Source organism: Ammospiza caudacuta, chromosome 4, assembly GCF_027887145.1.
Source record: "Ammospiza caudacuta isolate bAmmCau1 chromosome 4, bAmmCau1.pri, whole genome shotgun sequence".
Taxonomy (NCBI): domain Eukaryota; kingdom Metazoa; phylum Chordata; class Aves; order Passeriformes; family Passerellidae; genus Ammospiza; species Ammospiza caudacuta.
Window position 1 is genome coordinate 78,312,433 of NC_080596.1, and position 20,121 is coordinate 78,332,553.

At 40.1% G+C, this 20,121-nt stretch overlaps 1 protein-coding gene across 2 annotated transcripts in view; it reads right to left on the reverse strand.

Moving 5' to 3' along the window:
- Nucleotides 1–20,121, reverse strand: part of FAM53A (family with sequence similarity 53 member A) — a 69,096-nt gene that overhangs the window by 38,698 nt on the left and 10,277 nt on the right. Inside the window, exons 1-3 of one of the 2 annotated variants that reach the window (XM_058803530.1) lie at nt 17,353–17,424; nt 10,434–10,678; nt 3,550–3,604 (exon numbers count right to left, since the gene is read on the reverse strand). In XM_058803530.1, the coding sequence (XP_058659513.1) occupies nt 3,550–3,604; nt 10,434–10,511 (133 nt within the window). In that variant the 5' untranslated portion in view covers nt 10,512–10,678; nt 17,353–17,424. Of the gene's footprint in view, nt 1–3,549; nt 3,605–10,433; nt 10,679–17,352; nt 17,425–20,121 lie in introns of those variants that run through there. The other variant, XM_058803528.1, reaches the window with a different exon arrangement.

The following is a 20,121-nucleotide window of genomic DNA, read 5'->3' on the forward strand; positions in this document are numbered from 1 at the left end:
TTCCAATATATACGTACCTTGCTAATACATTTTCCTTTACAATGAATAACTACAATGGTTTTTTTTTCAGTGAGCAACACGACAGTTTCCTACTGCACAGCACACACTACAATTAAATCAGACTAGTGAACAAGCTCAGGTACAAACAAAACAGATTAACAACACAAGACGCTGTTGAGAACACAGATTCTTGCAAGAAGCCATCAGGGAACTTTTCATTTTTTATGCAAGAGCTGGATAATCACTTCAAACTGCCATTCTTCATTTAGCTCTTATGCTTTTCTATCAAAAACACCTTAGAAAAGTTCCAAAGGATGTTCACATTCACTGCTCTGAAAAGCTTTACTTTAAATTAAAACAGTATAATGTTAAATCAGACTGAAGACTGTTGCTTCCCCCCTTACATTCTGACTATAAGAAAAAAACCCAAATCTTAATTTAATGCAATGCATAAAATAAAGTATCCCTTAAGAACCTCCTGCAAGTCTTGCTGTGAACGCAGACACAGTGCACAACTTCTCATCTGGAGTGACAAGGCTGGGTTAAAAGCAGTCTGTCAGTGCAGCCTCTCACTCTTTTGTGAAGCATTTCTTTGAGAACATTCTGCACATTTTACAGCTGTTCCTCCACATTATACAATGAAGTGTAAGAAGAACTACAGCAGACTTCGGATTTGCAAATTGAAAAGCAGCAAAACTGTTGGCCAGCTAACAGTGCTTCATGCTTGGTTAGAAAATTTGCTAATTTAAACCAATTAGCCAAATAAGTTTCACTTATCCTGGCTTTAAAGAAAGAACATTTAAAATACCCATTTTTTCCCATACATCTACTTTAAGAACCTAGATAGAACCTAAACTCTGAATGCTAGTATATTCTTATGCTTGATTTTCTAAACTAAGTTTTAGAGTAATAAACAGCTAAAAGACTTGCTGAGTAGCTTTAAAAGTTGCAAACCCAAATAGTTGTACATGTTCCATGCCCAAAGTATGTCATGGATTATCCTGTTTATTTGGATCTTATTTAAAGAACACCCTATTGTCTCAAAATCATTTAACTGTGCAGACAGCTGGCCTATTCAAACATGTTTTATTAGAATTCCTCTGTCCTTCCTCCTCCATTCTTTCAGATGGGTACAACCACATACTGTGCTTTGCCTTAAGCATGCAAGCTCTTCAAGGCAGGGACCATCCATAATTCAATGCAAGTAAAGGGCCAACACAATGGGGTCCAGCTAATGTATGAAACTCCTGGCATCTACTGCAGGAGAATTTCCTAGCTGGAACTCACCTGATTTTTTTTTTTTTTTAATCCTTAGGAAGCTTTCTTCCAGGCTAGGAGACTTATTTAAAAGTTTAATGTAAAAATAAAAAAGTCAAGAATCTGTGTTTTAATTGTTTACATGGCAGAAGCACCTAATAATTTAGGAAAACAGCTCTAAGGTCAGAGTCCAATCATTAACTTAAATCTACCAAGTCCACCATTAAACCATGTTCCAAGTGCCACATCTACATGTATTTTAAATACCTGCAGGGATGGTGACTCCACCACTGCCCTGGGCACCCAGTTTCCATACTTGACAACCCTTCCAGTGAAGAAATTTCTCCTGACATGCAATCTAGGCCTCCCCTGGTGCAATTTGAGGCTGTTACCTCTTGTCCTGTCACCCGCTATTCAGGAGAAGCCTTTCCCTCATGCACAAGACAGGTCACCTTGTTAGAGAAGACTGGGTTGGTCCAGCAGGACCTGCCTTTCACAAAGCCCAGACTGACAGCTTGTAGCTCCCAGATCCCCCTCCAGGCCCTGCTGGCAGATGAGTGTCACATCTGGTGACCTCCGGGCCCTGGGACCTCCCCAGAGAACCAGGAGTGCTGGTAAATGCCAGAGTGGCTCAGTGAGCCCATCCATCCATGGCTCCCTCAGTCCTCCTGGGTGGGTCCCATCCAGCCCCACAGCCCTGTGTGGGTCTGAGTGATGCAGCAGATCTCTGACCATTTCCCCTTGGATTATGGGGGCCTCATTCTGCTCCCCATCCCTGTCTTCCACCTCAAGGGGCTGAGCACCCAGAGAACAACTGGTCTTACTGTTAAAGACTCTGGCAAAGAAGGCACTAAATACCTCAGCTTACATCATCCCTTGTCCCTATATCCTCCTTGCATCCAGTAAAGGATGGACATTTTCCTTAGCCCTCCTTCTGTTGCTGAAGCATTTACAGAAACATTTTAATTGTGTTTTATGGCAGTAGCCAGATCAGCTTCTTGTTGAACTCTGGCCCTTCTCATTGTCTCCCTGCATAAGCTGACAACATCCTCATAGTCCTCCTGAGTTGCCTTCCTCTCCCTCCAAAGGTCACCTCTCCTGGCTTTTTTTCCTTAGCCTTGAGCTCCAGCCAAAGCTCTCTGTTCAAACAGACCAACCATGCTCCCCACTGGCTCATCTTTCAACAGCCTGCTCCTGCACCTTTAACATTTCCTTCTTAAATCACATCCAGCCTTCCTGGACTCCTCTGCCATTCAGGACTGCCTCCCAAGGGACTCTGCCCACCAGCCCCCTACTTCTGCCCTCCACCAGTCCCAGGTGGCAGTTCTCCTAATCCCTGCCTCCTCCCTTCTCCAAGGATCAAACCCCAGGCAGCCCCTGATCACCACCTCACCACCAGTCCTTCCCTGTTTAAAACCAGCAGGGTCTCTCCCCTGGCTGAGCTCACTCATCAGCTGCATCAGGGAGTTTTCTTCCACAAAGTCCAGGAGCCTCCTGGACTGCTTCCTCCCTGCTGTATTGTATTTCCAGCACACATCTGGTAAGTTGAAGTCCCCCATGACAGGACCAGCAATTGTGAGGCTTCTCCCAGCTGCTTACAGAGTCTGCTTCTCTTCATCCTGGTTGGGTGGTCTGTGACAGACTCCCACCAGGATACCTGCCTAGTTGGTAATGCTGTTTGGACAAAGCACCATTTGAAACTTCTCACAAACCAAGATTCACATTTTATGAGGAATCCCACTGCGCAAATAAAAGTTCTCCTTGCTCAGAGAAAACATAACATGCAAAATTTCAAGTCCATGCCTTAATAAGGCAGTACAAAGTTCACATATCAATAACTGGAACTCTTCTTTTTGCTAGATGGAGCTTATTCTAACAGGACCAAGGAGGAATGAAGGCAAATAACACTTCTATGAGGGCACTGGACTTCAGCTTCAGGTTTGCATCATGCTGGATGGTCTGTGTGGCAAAGAATATAATAAGGTGTGCAAAGATTTCTACTAGCTGAAGAATCTGAAGATGTTTAACATGAAAAACAGCATTAGTGTGCTTCTGCACACCAAGGCAGATATTGAACAAAAAAAAAAGTGTTACACGGGCTTTTTACTATGCAAAGCAGATCACAAGTACAAAACTAACAACCAGCTATTCCCAGTATTGTTCAAAGACCAGCTTAAACCAGCAGGCTCTACAGCAGCATGCTCCATCCCCCTCACCTTATTTACAAAAGAAAGGCTGCTTGCTATACCAATTACCTCAGTAAAACACAGCTAAGGCTCCTGAAGAACTTACCATTGATTTCGAAAGGGAACAAGCTGCCACTTTTGTTCAGCTTCTCAGATGAGTACTGAAATCAATCAGAGAAAAATAAGTTTTAACTGTGGAAAGAGTCAGCATTCACTTCAAGGAAACTGCATGCAGATTTTAGTTTCCCTATATGTGCAGTTAACAATGCCTTTAAAAGATGGGGTTCTCCAATGTAACTTGAAGAAATTCCTGAACAGCTGATCTTTATAAATAAGCCTCTGGCACCTAATTATTTGTAATGTTTTCTGATATATTGCTAAGTATCAAACTGTTTCAAGAGTTACAACATTAGCCCATGCAAATAAACTGGAAAATTAAGAGTGATAATTCATCCTTAATGAAAGAGCTTTGATCCAATTCTCATTTCAGCAGAGAGGAAATTACAATCTGGCAGTTGGGTTTCCATTTTCAGTCTTAAGGCTAGAAGGCAAAACACTTCATCTTCAACTAAGGGACAGGAATAGCTTTATCTAAATTAAATATACAAGGTCTTGAAGTTCACCACCATGAACACTGTTCCAATCAGGCTTTATTAGTATTTTACATTTTCTTATAATCAATGCAGCAAATTTATTTTTTTTACTTCTTCAAAGTAGAAAAGCCATTGAAAAATATCTTTCTTATCATCAAAACATCTTTAGCAGGCTGACTGCTTTTTAAATCTCAGCTTATTGGTGGAAAATAACATAACAGGCATGCTTAAAACAAGCTCTGTGTGTAAAGGCCTTCAATTAAGCCTCATCAGTAGCATCTACACAGTAAGACAAGTTTGTAGCTAATTTACCTAAAAAAATATTACTACAAAGGCATTCTTAATGGTCTAGATTTCTCAGACAAAGCACAGACCTTGCAAATCCAGCATCCTATAAAAGAGCTATAAATAAGTGGCTCATAGCTCCATCAAGCCAAGGCTCATTATTCACTCCCCCACCACCACCTCAGGATGGAGAGGAAGATTGCTTTAAAAAACAGCAACACACTTTATGTGAACATTGTTCTTTGTGTATAGCCAGAGAAGATAGCATTGTACATACACTTCCTTTCCAGATACAAAGTCAATTTTTAAACAAACATCCTTGGGCTACAAAGCCTTTTCTTTTTGTTTTTCTGTAGAGCAGCACATAGCACTAGTGACAACTTTATATCCTTGAGCCCCACAGAGACAAACACTGAGCTGTGGTAATATTCCCTTGGTGTTACTGTTTCACAGGTAGGAAATAACAGCACAGATTAAAGCATACAAGAGCAATGAGATTTTTAATCAGCATCTGCACATGTGTCAAAGCATTTCATTTTTACTTTGTAAATACATCTACAGATGCATTTATAACCTCTTTTTAAAGAAGCTACTCTGAGTAAACAGCAGAACCCCAAGTTTAAATCTCCATTGGATCTGCTGTTAATTACTCCAATTCAAACCATTTGAAGTCTGCAACTTGCCAGTTCCATAGAATTCACATTTAAAAAGCCAGTACCCATCGTTTACTTTAATCAGGTACCAGCTTCATGTGAAACACTGGAGCACATTAAGGTAACAGTGGTTACATTTCAGCCGTCCCTAAAGGAAAAATGGACAAATTAGACTTAAAGATAAGGTCTTCCACCAAATTCTTCCTTTCCATCGTTCCCCTAATAAAAGACAATACCAACCTACTCAAATATCAGACAGTAGCTACAGAAAACGTTTTCATAACAAAATTCTGTGTCAAAAAGTCTAAGAGCTGATTTATCCTGAGCCAGATGAAGAGAGTAAGATGAGTTAATACAGGCATAATAGTTGGGGCTGTTTAAAAGACTATTTATTCACACAGGCCAAGATATTCAATACCCATAAGGAAAAGCACCTCAAGGACAATCCTACATGGCAGTTGATACTTAGTTTTTACAGTTTTCAGCCAAATGCATCTTTAAAAAGGTTCTCTTCATGACGTCCAGGTTATTTGATTACCTGTACTTTTACCACCTTAAAAAGCCTTGTCCATCAGTTAGAGACTGAACTCCTTTATCTTCGACAACTGCAGAGCACTGAAACCATTTGTCAGGGGGACCGTGGAAAAGGCAGGATCACATGCACACAGACTATCTGTCCTCCAGAGAGCTGCAGTGCTCTCTAACTCGGAGAGAGCAACCTTGTCCTGCCAGCTATTTCTGACCAGGCTCTGGAGAAGTCAGTGCTCAGTTCCATGACAAAGCAGACACTTCTCCTCTGCCACTTGGGATCTCTTACACAGACTCCTCCTAAGTCACAAAAAAATTCTTTGCTAATTCTTTGGAGATTCAGACCAAAAACTCTAAGAACATGACATGTGACATCACATGCTGAAAGGGAGAGTATTTGCTGCACTATTTCCAGCAAAAGCTCAAGGCACTGAAATAAGGGCTGAGTGGCTAAGAGGACAGTAAGTAACAAATCTCCTTTACAATATATGCTTGGCTGTCTATAACTGAAACAAAACTACTTGGAAACAGTGTCTGCTGGTGTATTTTAACTACCTCTGGAAGCCTAAACTTGAGAAGACCCTGTCAGGCTGTAAATTTTTATAGGAGAGAGGATTTTCTTTATCTATACAGCACATGGCACAAGTCCCACTAGATATTACTGTAACAGGGCACTGAACCGGTTTATCAGCTCTCCTGGGCTGGCCACACTCTACCCTCCCCCAGACATTGCCTTTGTGCTAGGAGCTACCTGAAGCTTCCTCAATTAATACTTTATTTTGTGATTATGCCTGAAAAGTGCTTGCAATTGCTGAGAACCTTGACAGGGAAGTCTGCTACCCTCTGTGTGAAGGAAATTTTCCTTAGAATAAGGCCAAATTATTCAACAAGGTCACTTTCCTGAAGAGGAAACACATCCATCTTGCAACTACTGCTTTTTGAATAGATGTTAAAACATCCAGAGAGATCTCATGCCTCTGGAGAATTTATTAGGGAAATAATGGCATATTCTAAGATAAACACATAAAACAATGAAGCTACAAGTTTCACCTGAGGTTAGAATTGTTTGCTTCATGCCAAGAAGTGGATCTACTTTGAAATGCCTGTTCATAAATAAAATCTCTTTTGTGCAGCTGGACAGACTGTGTCCAAAAGGAAAGGAAAGGTGTGGTACAACATTTAGGACAGTGCTGCAAGTTTCAGTTGGATTTCTGAATCTTAACAGCTGTTCTTTCATTAAAATACTCACTCAAAAAGACACCTAGTCTGAACTGAATAAGTGCAAGAGCTGTGCAAGTGAAGACGACAATGAATTATAATTTACATCACTAATTTTAAATGTTCTTTGCTAGCAGAAGCCAACTGTAACAAAAATAATTCTTGCTATTCTTCTACACTCCAGTGTACTGCATTAAGGACTTCACAGCCTGTGCTATCCCTCATTATACTCAGAATGACAACTTCATCTTCATACTTTTAAAATTAATGGCTATAATTTCAAGGCTTTTTTTTTTCCAGTTTCCAAGTACATTTGAGTTCCTCCAATTTATCAGCATCCTTTCCAAACCACAGGGAAGCCACTGTTTATCATTCAAATACTAATTTAACCACCACCATACAGATGTGACTCAGTCTGAATAAGCCATGCCAGACCTCTGTTTCTCTACCAAATATCCTCCAAATATGACTGGATATGAAATAGTGAGGAGGAACACTTTGACCTTTTCTCAGGATGCAAAGAAGTGATTAAGTCAAGTAGTCTGACCAGTGGCTTTTCCTCTGAGGAAGAGAGTTTAATTCTACATCTTTTAACATATATAAGACTCAAAAATTAAAAATAACAAAACCCTACATGACTGCAAGGGGTTTTACTGTAAAACTTGTTCCTTTTACAAATCCTTGACTGGCAGTGCTCATGCTTCCTTACTACCACACCTTGAAGTCTTACAGCTGTCACTTCACAAAACAACATGAGATTCTATACAGCAATATGAAAAATATACAAGTTTAGTCAGAATACAGACAAATCCAAGACTTCTGAATTCTATAAAAGTTCTGAGAGTTCAAGGGACCAGAGACCAACTATCTGATTTAGGGCTGCTGTCAACTCATGAAAGTCACAATGTGCTCCCAGAACTTCTCTTTTGTGAGGTAGAGTTGAGCAACCAGGGACACTACTTTGTGAGCTACAATATCCAAATTGAGGAAAAAAGCTTGGGACAGGCTCCCCGCTTCTACAGCAAGTCACTCAGTCATTTTCCTGAAGGCAGGTGCAGGACAAGGCTGTACAACATCACTGAGCGTGCACTGGCTGAATTACACCAGCTTGGAAAATTAGCATGCCATTTGAGAGAGCAGTAAAAAGCTGCAGCCAGTATTTTACAACATAAAAGAGAGGTACTTGGTCACCACACAGCTTACATAAATGAAAAAGTGTACTCTGTCCTATGCATGTTGTCTTTGTGCCCAGTTCGGCTGCACAGTACATGGCTTTGAAAGAGCCATTCTTTCTTCTTTTATAACCCTCATTCATGAGCTGTATAACAGAATAGCTTTTCCCCAGCTATTTTATCTACTTGTGCCCAGACACTTGTGCAGATGCACAGTAAAAGGTATCACAAAACTGATAAGGTTTAACTACATTAACCCAGGCAAAAAAAGTTGGTCTTAATCCTCAATCAGCTCACAATGAGGTTCACCACATGGTGTCACAGAACTTTGTGCCAGCACAACTAACAAAAGGTGCAGCCAAGATCACTTCAGAATTGCTCCAAACTGCTGCTATTAGAAGAAATTACAGCATTAACCTGAACTTCTTGCCAAAAAGCCTAAATGTGCTAGCAGTGATACCAGACTATCACCAGCAGTCTTTTTCTCTTAGTGACATTTAGCAATTGCCTTCACCAGTGGAAAAAGCACACTTTTTTAATCATCTCAGGTTCTCATTTTAGTCAGGGAGCCATTATTTGCTTCCATGAATCCTTTTTAGTAGGGAGCAACCTACTTGCACACTTTTATTCACGCTTGCTTCTCTACTTCCACACCTCACTCTGCAATTTCCACACTTTTTCAGGGTGCCATTGTGTACAAACCGAACCTGTTCCTGTCCTCAGAACCTATTTTCTGTAAGAACTAAAGCACTTACAAAACCAATTACTTGACAGATAAAAGGAGGAGAGGAACAGGAGAAGGCTGAGGACGAAGCAACTGATGAGACATCATGTGCCATTTTCCGCTCTACTTGTTCTTTTTCATGCTTTATTATAAGTCCAGATAAGGAGAGGAATAAAAAACAACCAACCTACAACACATTACAGCTAACACACTCCTGCGCAGACTCCACACAGCGTAAAAGCAGTAATATGGCCTTCTCTGCTATTAGAGGTCTGTGGTCCAAAACTTTCAGTGACTTTTGGTAAAAAGACTGGAAATTGCAAGGTGCTGCACCATGTTTGTCACTAAACACTGCTATTGGCTGTAAGTCATTATTGGCTCACAATTAGGCCCCGGAGTTTAGTTACAAATTATGACTTTGCCAGTTCACAGACACAGCAGATTCTCCTACAAACTGCATGGCCCAAATGCTTCATCAAACCAGAAAAAATAAATGCAAGCTAAGCATGCACTTCTCCTGAGAGTGAACAAAACTTCAACACCTTTAATCTGCCTTTCAAGAATAGCACATATTTAAGGGGAAGGTGAAATTAAAGTAAAATAAATTACTGGAAGAACTCTAAATGGACCTGCTACAGTTTTGAAAATGAAGCTGCTTGATAAATGTCTACTGTTACATATCCTTACTGGACAAGGAACTGCATATATGAGAACTGCAGGTGCTTGTGCACAAATTCCACCACATGCAAGGTATACTCCACCTGCTTTGGGCTCTTGAAATCAATAAGGAAGCAGTTCGGTTGTTTAAGTAAGTTACAACACAGAATCCAAAAGTAACTGACATACTTCAGGTCCAATATTTGATTATTTTAAAAAGTATCAAGACTTGAGTTGAGCAACACCTTGACATTTAGTTAAGTTCTCTTGTGTCCCGCTGGAACACTGAAGTTTGACTTACAGAAGGGTGCCACTGTAACCAAAGTTAGTAAAACAAAATTAGTGCATTCCATACAGAACATGGTTTCAGGGTTCTCAGGTAGGCACCTGGAACTGACAAGAGACTTTTCTGCATTACTCACTCTGGAGTAGCTATTTCATTCACAAGAGAGATGTGAAGAGAATAGATTCCCTCATGCCTAAATTGCATGTTTGAGTCACACAATGCAACCAGAGATTAAACCAGCAAGAATAACACTATAAACTACAAAGTTTTTCAGAGCACCAGGCATCTGAGACACTGAAAAAGCCAGGATCCACTCTACCATGAACAACAACAGTCTGGTAGCAACCTGACTTTTGGTTTAACTGTATTTACTTGATGATCTGTTTTCCTTCTGCCCAGTGGTGATAGCTACCTACATGGCAGTCAAGGATTGTTATAAGTAAATACTCTTGTCAGATATAAAGCTATCAATCACCTGGTCAGTATGGAGTGAAGCACACATTTTTATGGGTTTACACACATTTCTATGGGTTGAAGTTTTCATTTTGCTAGCAAAAAAGGAATCCTGAGAAGCTTGGATAATCCTTGTCAGTCATTAGATGAGAACACTATTTCATGAAGAGAAATGGCTTTTGCTATTTAAAATGAAGTAGCAAGGTTAAAAAGATCATTAAACTAAAAAAGCAGCACTTCAAAAATGGACTAAACACTAAAGATCCACTTTTCCTTCCTATTACAACTCTCACCCGACCTTGCAAACCAGTTCTAACTCAAATAGCTGAATTCTGGCTGATCTGCATTGTTGAATAGGTTATGCAGTTGTGAGTTACTCAGCATTTCACATTTATTTCATGTTGTTTTGGTAGATCCTTACCAGATTAATATTGTATGTTTTACAGGTCAGGTCATCCAAGCTCTGGTTCTGCAGCTTTTCTGTTATTAGTGTTACCATGGTAGTTGCTCCTTTTCCACTGCTCACTCAAGTGTTGGAGGCTCTTCAGTCTCTTCTTTCAATACTCATGAGCCATTTCTGTTTTGGTCTAGAATCTTGAGATTTATGCTTCCATCTTACTGCCAAAGTTTATTTCCAAATGCTGTCAGTGTATCATGTCTGCTTTCCTGTAAAATTCAATTAGAAAAAAGGGAAAAGTCAGAAAAATTCTCACATATATAATAATTAGTATTGTAATAACACAACTCTGATTTGGACTGTTCCCTCATGCAAATATATCACTTTGTGACCAGTGCTGATGGCCTGGCATTGCAGACTACACATCTCTACTCATGAAAGAATACTCCTATTTGAGATTTCACTGATTAAAATTTCAGAAAGGAGATGAGACTCATTAATGATGCAGATCAGAGTATATGTTTGGCTGTTTCCTGCTTCCACCTAAGAGTTCAACCCAAGGCAGAGGGAAAGCTTTCCCTCATGCAAACTACTGAAGCCTAGGCCAGGTATACTGGAACAGCACATGACACAGGCACTTACCCACCCTACTGTTCTGCATGTTTAACACTATTTGGCATGTTAAAGCATTCTACTGTATTCTTTCACCACTAAGCCCCTCTTAAAAAGAAAAGTGAAGCACTGGGTAACAAACACCATACACACGTCCCAAACCCTCAGCTACTTTTAATATCTTGCCCTGTGTTTTTCTCAGCTTCTTCTTTAAAGGTTACATAATTGTTACCTGTCAGCAAACACCAGATCTGGTAACCAGGACAGATTCCCATACACACAAAAGTATCGCAGACAACAGCTTTGATATCTTTATTCTCTGAGCAGCCATCTAAATCAAAAGCATTGGGTTCATCAGCTCTCTCTTTTTATCTTAAATACCCTCTACATATTTCCTCTCTCTAGTGGCCTGTATTAACCATTCTTGATGATTTAAGCTGGCCAAGCATGTTCAGGGACCACTTATGGGATATGAAGTGGGACGAGATCTTCATAGAGGTATTTCCAAATTTAAACATGAGGCTTTGGGAAGGAACATTGATGCTACCAGGATTGTAAGTTTACTTACACTTCCTAGTTTTAGTATCTACTGTTTAAAAAAGGCAATAAATTATTTTCAAATAACATTTCCATAAAATATTGTCTCTTCTACACTACTAATTAGCTGTTTAAATAACCAGTACTAGCAAGCAAAAAAAGCAACTTGAGGCTGTGAGTCAAGTTAAACCAACTTAAATCTAGGATATTAACATTAGTAATGGTGATGCTAGACTACCTTTTAAACCTGTTGCCTTTAAGTACATCCTCAAATATGCTTTTCATATGCTAACCATGCACTATTTCACCTTCACAGCAGTCTGCTACACAGCAGCCTCCCTCAGCCTAAAAGTTATCCCATAAATGTAACTTCTGCCCAACTTTTGGCCTTGTTACTATATTTATCTACATCTTTTTTTTTTTTTGCTGTAAGATAGAATGCTTAGAAATGCTCTTCCACCACAAATGCTACCCAGATAGCTGGAAATTCAGCTGGTCTGTTTTTACTTCATGTACTCTATCTTTCAGAAAGGCACACAACATGAAATATTTACATCTTGTTCTGAAATTACAGGTAAAATATCTTAAAACCCTCAAGTTCACACACTCACCGGTAAAGGTGGCACTTACACTGTTCAATGTGAGCAGTCAAAGCAAAGTGTGGCTCACGAAATACCGAAGCCAAGTTTGAGGGCAAGCATGTGAACACAGCAGTATCTAGAGCAGCACAATCAAACATTGCTGTGCCCCTTTTAAACCTGGTGGAGTTTAAAGTAAATCTGGAAATCCAGAACACAAGTCACAAGAAAGGCTGCCTGGAGGTCAGATGTTGCTCCTTTACAGGCTGAAAACATACTGAAGAGCTTCATAACTGGTGCAAAGACTTCCAGATCCATGTTCAGGATGAATGTCTCCATTAGTGAGAGGCTACTATTAAGAACCAGCTGAAAAGTTCAGCACATGTTTAGTTACTTCTATTAAGAAGGGCCATAGAAGAATTTGTGGGTTTTTATTTCCCTCAAGCAAAAAAATCAAAATCCAGTAAAGCTACTCAAGATGGGAGAAAAACTAATCTGTTATCAGTTAATCATATTTTGCTTAGTACTTCAAATCTTTAAATGTTTCAGTGCAATTTTCAGTCAGTTTAATATAAGCTAAAATAAGGAGAGACTAGACAGAATGACATTAGACTTTAGTTAATGAACCAATTGAATCCAAGGATAAAGGGAAAGCAAATGAAATCACAGAAGCACAGCACTTTCAGAATCATGCTGAACGGTATTAGCCACATTCATAAATTCTACCAGCTACTGAAATTAGTATTTGGGCACTGCAACCATTCAGGCCCCTTCTGACATCAAGGGACCCAATCAGCTCTGAAACACAGGTAATGTGGAAACCCCCCCAAAAGGTTTCAGTTTAGCAGCTCACACAATAATTTTTCAAATGGAGACATACTCCACTGAAAAAGTTTGATTTTTAAGCATGGGGCAGGGACAAAAAGGTGCTAATAGCCTGAAAAGCTTTCATCTATCTGCTCCCCATCACAAGTAAATTCCATTTCTCAATATGAAGCACATCCCTGACAGCAGGGCTTGTAGTTCACATCAGAAGCACACTTCACAAGTGAATTCCCTTCTCACCCTTCTTAAACGTGCTTGATCAGCACATTGGTATTAACTGTTTTACACCAGAAATCTGTTCTTACTGGGCACTCCTTGTTAAGGGTGACACAACAAATGTTTCAAGTGGTCAAAATGTCACCAACACACTCCTAGCAGTGCAATGTCACCATCACACTCCTACCACTGAAAGCCATTCTAGGTTGCAGTTGGATGTGCCTCAGCTGCCATCACAACTGCCAACACATTCTCTTCCCTGGCTATTTGTGGCCCACAGCAGAGTGCCAGCACAAGTGTTTCTGCTCATCACAGAGAACTAGATCAAGGAATTTTTATAGCTGGATGAAACCAAAACACTTCCTTTTGTTACTGGGAAATGTTGTTTTCCAGCTGGATCAGCTCCCCAGCGTGGTTTGCCATGAACTGGACACAAACATTTGTGTGGAAGCATTGTGGGATGCTGACACTGCCTGTCCAAGTACCTGCCCAACCAGTGTCAGAAAGAAAAGAAATCCCCCACAAAACAAAGCCAGTTGACATCAGCATTTCCTACACTGAGGCACACAGATTCTTCTTTAATTAGAAATTAGATACCTCCTCCTGAAGCATGGTTTGAACGTGTTTTGCTCCCATCTTCCTTTCCCAATCTGTACTCCTTTGACTGGTCAAACTTTCCAGCTCCAAGGGGTCTGAAATCCTCCCGGCAGCCTCAGCACCTTCACTCAGTGACAAACTCCTGGCTCACTCTGGTTGAGCTATGTATTCTCTACAAGGAATGGTTTCCCTCATCTTTGCTAATTAATATTGGCTGCCAGGAGACAAGAGATTCATCAGAATGAATTATGTGTGGTCATTTTAAATCTTTGTTTTTATGTATTTATAAGCTTTTTGTCCCTCAGTACCTCCTAGAGGGAAGTTCCTCACTTAATTTTCCTATTTTTGAGGGTTTCGTTTATTTATTTCAAGACTCTCTGCTATGGTATGTGTTTAATGGATCCACAGAGAGAGTAGAGCAACATGTTTACTTTATGCACTTTTTCCACCATGCTATTTTTCTAGAGCTGCTTAGAGGCAGCCAACTTTATTTTTCAGTCTCTCCTTATCATACTCTTTATACTTATCAGGCTGAATCCCTCTCAAACTGCTCAGCACCTCACACTAATTGGATTCTCAGTAATATGAGCCATTTGACCATCCCTGTTAGGGCAATGAGGATGCTGCTGGGTTTACATGTTTTCAGCTGCCTCGTGGCAGAGATCCTGGCACAATCCAGAGAGCCTGGAAGCACAGCCCACAGGTGGCACACGGCTGCCAGCTCCAACAGGAACATCCTCCAAGCCTTGAGCTGGCAACAACAGGCCTCAGAGCTCCAAGGTGCATGGAGCCCTACACAACTGTGGTCATCTTTCCCTGAGCACTCCATCCTTTGTGGAGCCTGATTAGGTACGATAGTGAGCAAGCTGAGACCTCCAAGATAAACACACACAACAAAAGATGTTACTCAGTCTCTGTCCTGGGACAGCCTTAATCTTCCTACAATCTCCTTGAGCTGGGGAGGAAGGGAAGATTTTTTTGTTGCTGTTGAAAGGCAGACTAATCAAAAGGAATAAATGGAATATAAAAATCAAACTCCAAATGCAAGCCAAAGCTAACATTCCCCAAAGCTGGAGAATGAGATGTGATGGAAGCAGTATCACCACTGTCTCTGATTTAAAGTTCTTTTCTATTCATTCTGAAGGCTGAGAAAGGTGAAGATTCATTATTATATCTCTATAGTACTACTAAAGGAGAGAGGGTTTATTTCTTTAAAGTCGTAATAACTTGCAAAATCTCTGCCAAAATTAACAGTGGAGATAGAACAGAAGTGCTCATGTCACAAATTCTGTATCTTCTCAGTGACATCACTAGTGTCTTTTTTGGGGAAGACTACTAAAAATACAGATTATCCAACCTCCCAGTCAATTAAAGGATGTCAGAAGCTCATTCAGTTTGACAAGCTACTTTCAAAGAGATGAAGAGTCCTGATGAAGAACACAAAGCCACCACAAAAAAAATCTCCCCTTGGCTCTAAGAAAGCAAGGCAGCCAGACTCATTTCCAACCCACTCCTCCTCCTCCTCTGCATCCTGCAGGACAAAATGTTCCAGCAACAGTTCATCTCAATGGGAAAATTTACATTTGTTTGAAACACTTCTAACAATTTCTTCTCTGTATCTGGAAGTTCTATCTTGGATAAAGAAGACGAGATCACAAGATTTTTAGATGATTTCCCCATAACACAAATGTAGGTGTTTCTTGGTGATCACTGCTCCATTCTTTTTCTGCCCGTGGCATTAAAATGACCTGTGAGAACACAGGGTTGCTCCCTCTGTGACTTCACATTATTCCCCACTCTTTGTTCTGAGTGCTGCATGGAACCTTTATTACCAACAATCCCATACATGCATTTAGCTTACTCCCAGCAGAAGAAAAGGATTAGCAGGAGTCAAAATTCCAACTCGGATAAGCAGGTCCTTTACAATATTATCTCTGCTTCAGCAAGCCAAAGGAGCTAATCACTGCAGCACTACTAACTCCAGATCTAGGTGATCCTGCTACTAGACTCTAGATGAAAGGGGATGTGATTTTTTGCCTCCTGGCACTTTCTGCAGCACCCAAGAAGCACGTCAGAATTGAAACACAAGATAAAACTGATCAAGTTTTAACAGAGCATCATCTGTCCCATCCCACTTATGCTGGAAGACCAGCTTTTCAGAAACTGCTAAGCTAATACTTTATGCCATCTGACAAAAAGCTACAAAATGTCTAAGTTTCCTGCAATGCAAAATTCCAACTTCCAAAAGGGAAGAGAATATTCTATTTCTAAAAATACATATTTACTACAGTGCTAAGAAGTTCATAGAGAGGCTAAGCATTCCTTACAACATAAGTCTATTATTAATAACTTTTAGCCCAGAAAAGTTGTTGAGAGCAGGCACTTAAAAGAGAATTATTTGGATTCTATCCTTTCCAGCATTAATCTGCAGTGTGGTTATTCTGCAAACCTTCCAAAATTCCACATCAAGTAAAAAAAAAAAATCAGTTTTAATTAGAAAGCTTCCTACAGCTATAAAGTTATCAATCAACATTTTGGGGGATTGGTACCAAAAGGAGACACCTCCATTTCCAACCTATTATACTTCAGGAATCCTCTCAATGCCATTAACTAGCAGCCCTTTATTTTCTGAGGTTCTTTATGAAGAGGTTTTTAACAGTGCATTAAAATAAGAGTTTCTGATCAAAAGGGACAAAGAGAAGGGAGTTTATCATCCTAGTTTGTGTTCTGTAGAAACTGTTTCAGTCTCTAAAAAATTCTGTTTAAACTGTAGTTGTTCTCCCTGAAGGGCCCAGAAGTGACAAAATAAAGCCTTAACACCCCACTCTACACATTCTAGAACTCTGAACAAATAAACCAAAGAACCCAGTTTGCAATTTAGAGTTTCTCTAAAAGGACTAAAGACAGATTTCATGAGTTACAGAACCTCTTCTCTTTCTCCATGCAGTGCTTTAATAAACCAGTTTTTATTAGAAGGAAACTTCAATATTGAAGTGTTCAAGCTTGGATTCAGGTTGACACAACTCCAGCACAGAACACCAACAAGGGACAAGAAAAATAGGATAGAAGACATCCTTTACATCAACTTATGGCCACTGGAGACAAATTTCAGATATTCCACAGGCTCCGGAAGCACAAGGAATATCAAGAGCTCAAAACTGTCTGCTGAAGAATGTACACCATTAACGTGCAAGGCAGGACTAGAGACCAACACTCTGAGGTTAAAATTAGGGTTTGGGTTGTTAATGCCTCCAGAGACAGATGAGACTAAATATTAGGTCCACTTATCTCAAATGCAGAAAAATCACTGCTGGGCCCAGAATTTCACTATTTTTAAAGCATCCCTAAGACCAACTGGACACTGAGGCAGTTGAGACAAGATATAAACTGCTACTAAAATAAAGCTGCATCCTACACGCTCACTTCTACTCCATCTCCCACACTTCAGATCCAAGAGCTCCAATGAGAAGGAAGGGAAGCCTCAACCATCACCCACAGCCTCTGGATTCCACTTTACTTCAAAAAGACAGGTGATATGCTGGAAAGCAGTTAAAGGTATTACCTTACTTTGGTATTACCTTTGATGGTCTGGTTTCCCATCCTTAGCTGTACAATTCACCCAGCTTGGCTGAGGAACACATACAAACAAAGACCTAAAATAATTTAATACATTTTGAATTAGAACCAAAATATTTTACATGATGAACTGTTGTCTGTAATAAATACACCCCTTTTACTTCTCAAGTTGCTGTCAGTAGTTTGGGTTTGGCTTTAAAGCAAGATGAGAGTCACCTTCCAGAATGGAAAAAAAAGGGTGGAGATGGGCAAAGTTAAACCTTTGTCACACTTTATAAAGTACACTTCTCAAAGCAACAGAAGTGGTGAAGGAAGCTCAAGAGACCTTTTCCAGGTCATACCTAATTAAAGCAGGGAACATATCACTACAGAAAACTAGGGCCAAGAACTCAACTCAGCCAGAGGTGAAAGCATTTCTTATTGCTAACTCATATCAGTAAGTCAGTCTCTCAGGTTTAAACCTGTCTTTCAGACCCGATGAAGACCAAATACTCCTATCACAGTCAAGTCATCCTGCATCTTTTAAAGTATCTTTGTCAGACAGGACAACAGATGAGCTGTGCCTTGTGTCTGATGCTGTACAAAGATGCTGTTCCAAGATGCTTATGTTACTTACGCTCTTTCCTAAAATAATCCGCCACAATGACAAGGCAAGGATTTCATTTGTTTTGCTGAAGAGTATTTACATCTACTCTGTTGGGAGTTCCATCTGAATGAGCCATCAGCTCTGGCCCATGACCAGTCACCTCCCTGCAATGTGAGATTTGGACTCTCTCTCCTCAGCCCTACTGCAGAAAGCCCCAGGCTACAATGCAATGTTGAGGAACAGAATCTGATCTACTGGGGCTTGAACACATGAGCACCAAGCCCTTGGCTTTTGTGGTAATTATGAACTAAATGAACTAACAGTCATTATTTCAAGACTGCACTACTCAAACCAAGAGCTACTGCCTGCTTCAGCAATTCAGAACAGAACCTAGTGGGCAATCTCCACCTTTTTTACTGTAATGTTCAGTGAATTCTACTAAAAGCTCAAGTCCTACACAAATTACTTTCACCTCCACATCCTGCTTCTACAAATATGCTGTTTAAAACCAATGGAAGTATTTACTTCATATATTAAGCCTCCAATAAGATACAAAATTCAGACTCAAAGAGTAATTTATACTGATAATATTAGTGTTTGGAGAAATCTACCAGGCTTCCACTAAAGCAAGTGATCCAGACTGTACAAGACCCATAAACTTGTTTTTCCAAGGCTTCAAGAATGAAAAAATAGATCAACTGGCCCTACTACCAAGACAGTTGCTTCACTTCACCAGTTAGAAAGCCAGAGAGGAAAACAAAAATAATAATGAGTAGTATCACCTACTTTTGCTTAGTATTTGCCCTTAAAACTGAGAAGTAAAAAAGACACATATGCATACTTCAAAGATACCCAGGGCTGAATAAAACAAAGCACTGACCCTTCACTTGTATGGCAGTGACAATGCTTACCCCACACACATCCTGCTTCCCTGCGACAGAATGGAATAACACCAGCGCTGAAGGACTGCTCTGCTACCAAAGCCTATGGGCTCGGAGCTGAGGGATTACACAAATCTCTTCCATACATCCTGCTCCCAAAACACACACAGCTAATAAACCTCCTCCTGTTTGCCTTCAGGTTCATTCTGAGGAGTTTCAGACATCTGGTTGGCTTGTTTAAAATAAAAAGCCCAACTAGTAGGTTTGTTTTTATGATCCCAAGTGTGAAATGTTCTTGCTGGAGGCCTCAGGCCAGGTGAAAAACACTTATGTTGAGATGCTACTTCATGGCATTTCAGGGATCTAATGAGCTATATAATCTGCACACAGGGAAGTCTCCCTTCATTAGCTTGCATACAACTATGGAAATTAAAAATGAGGAGCCTATGGTAGTCCAAATATTCTTCAGTAAATAGTACAGCTGGTGAACTGCAGAGAGCACTAAATTTAGAACTCAAGGTCTGAGCAGTATTCTGTAAATATCCATACATCTCAATGCTTACAGCAACATGAAGCACATTTCTCCAAGCCTCACTGTACTTATTTTTCATACTATGAGTAATATTTCCTTCTCATGACAAAGGATTATGCCCAATTTAGCAGCTTAAGAAAAGTGTCTTTGTCTCAAAATTGGAACTCTCCAGAAGATCACTGTGCAACTATACTAAATGAGCATATGGATGTGTGTACCCTTATTTTAGCAGTTCGCTGTTTACATATTTTCATATAAAACCCTAAAGAAAGCAAATTACATGAAGAGTTTACACAACAGTAAAGTCTATGGAGGCTTGCATACAAATAATTAAAGCTTGCTGCTACATTATCTGTGTGGAAAGACAGGGAAATGCATTGAACAGATATGAAATATGGTGTGCAGCTGACAACCAAGTTCCATCTCATGGCCCAAATTTGCTCTCTATCAGGGCTCACCATCTGCAATTTGCCACTGAAGAAACCCCAGGTCATGTGGCAGGAGATAGCACCTCAAGAGGTGGCACACAAAGATCCAAGTTCTACAACACCCATCCAATCACCAGGTCCATTAGAATCCAGAAAGTAGAACCCAAGTACCACACAGCCTTCAAATAGCAAAAATTTTCTTTTAAATAAAGAGGTATTGGTATCACACTACAAATAGTAAAACCGCGTGGTAGTTTAAAGAATTTCTTGTTGCTTTGCTAAACTATGGCTCCTATCAACTTAGTAGTTGGTTTCCAACTTGTGTTTTGCACATACCACAAGCT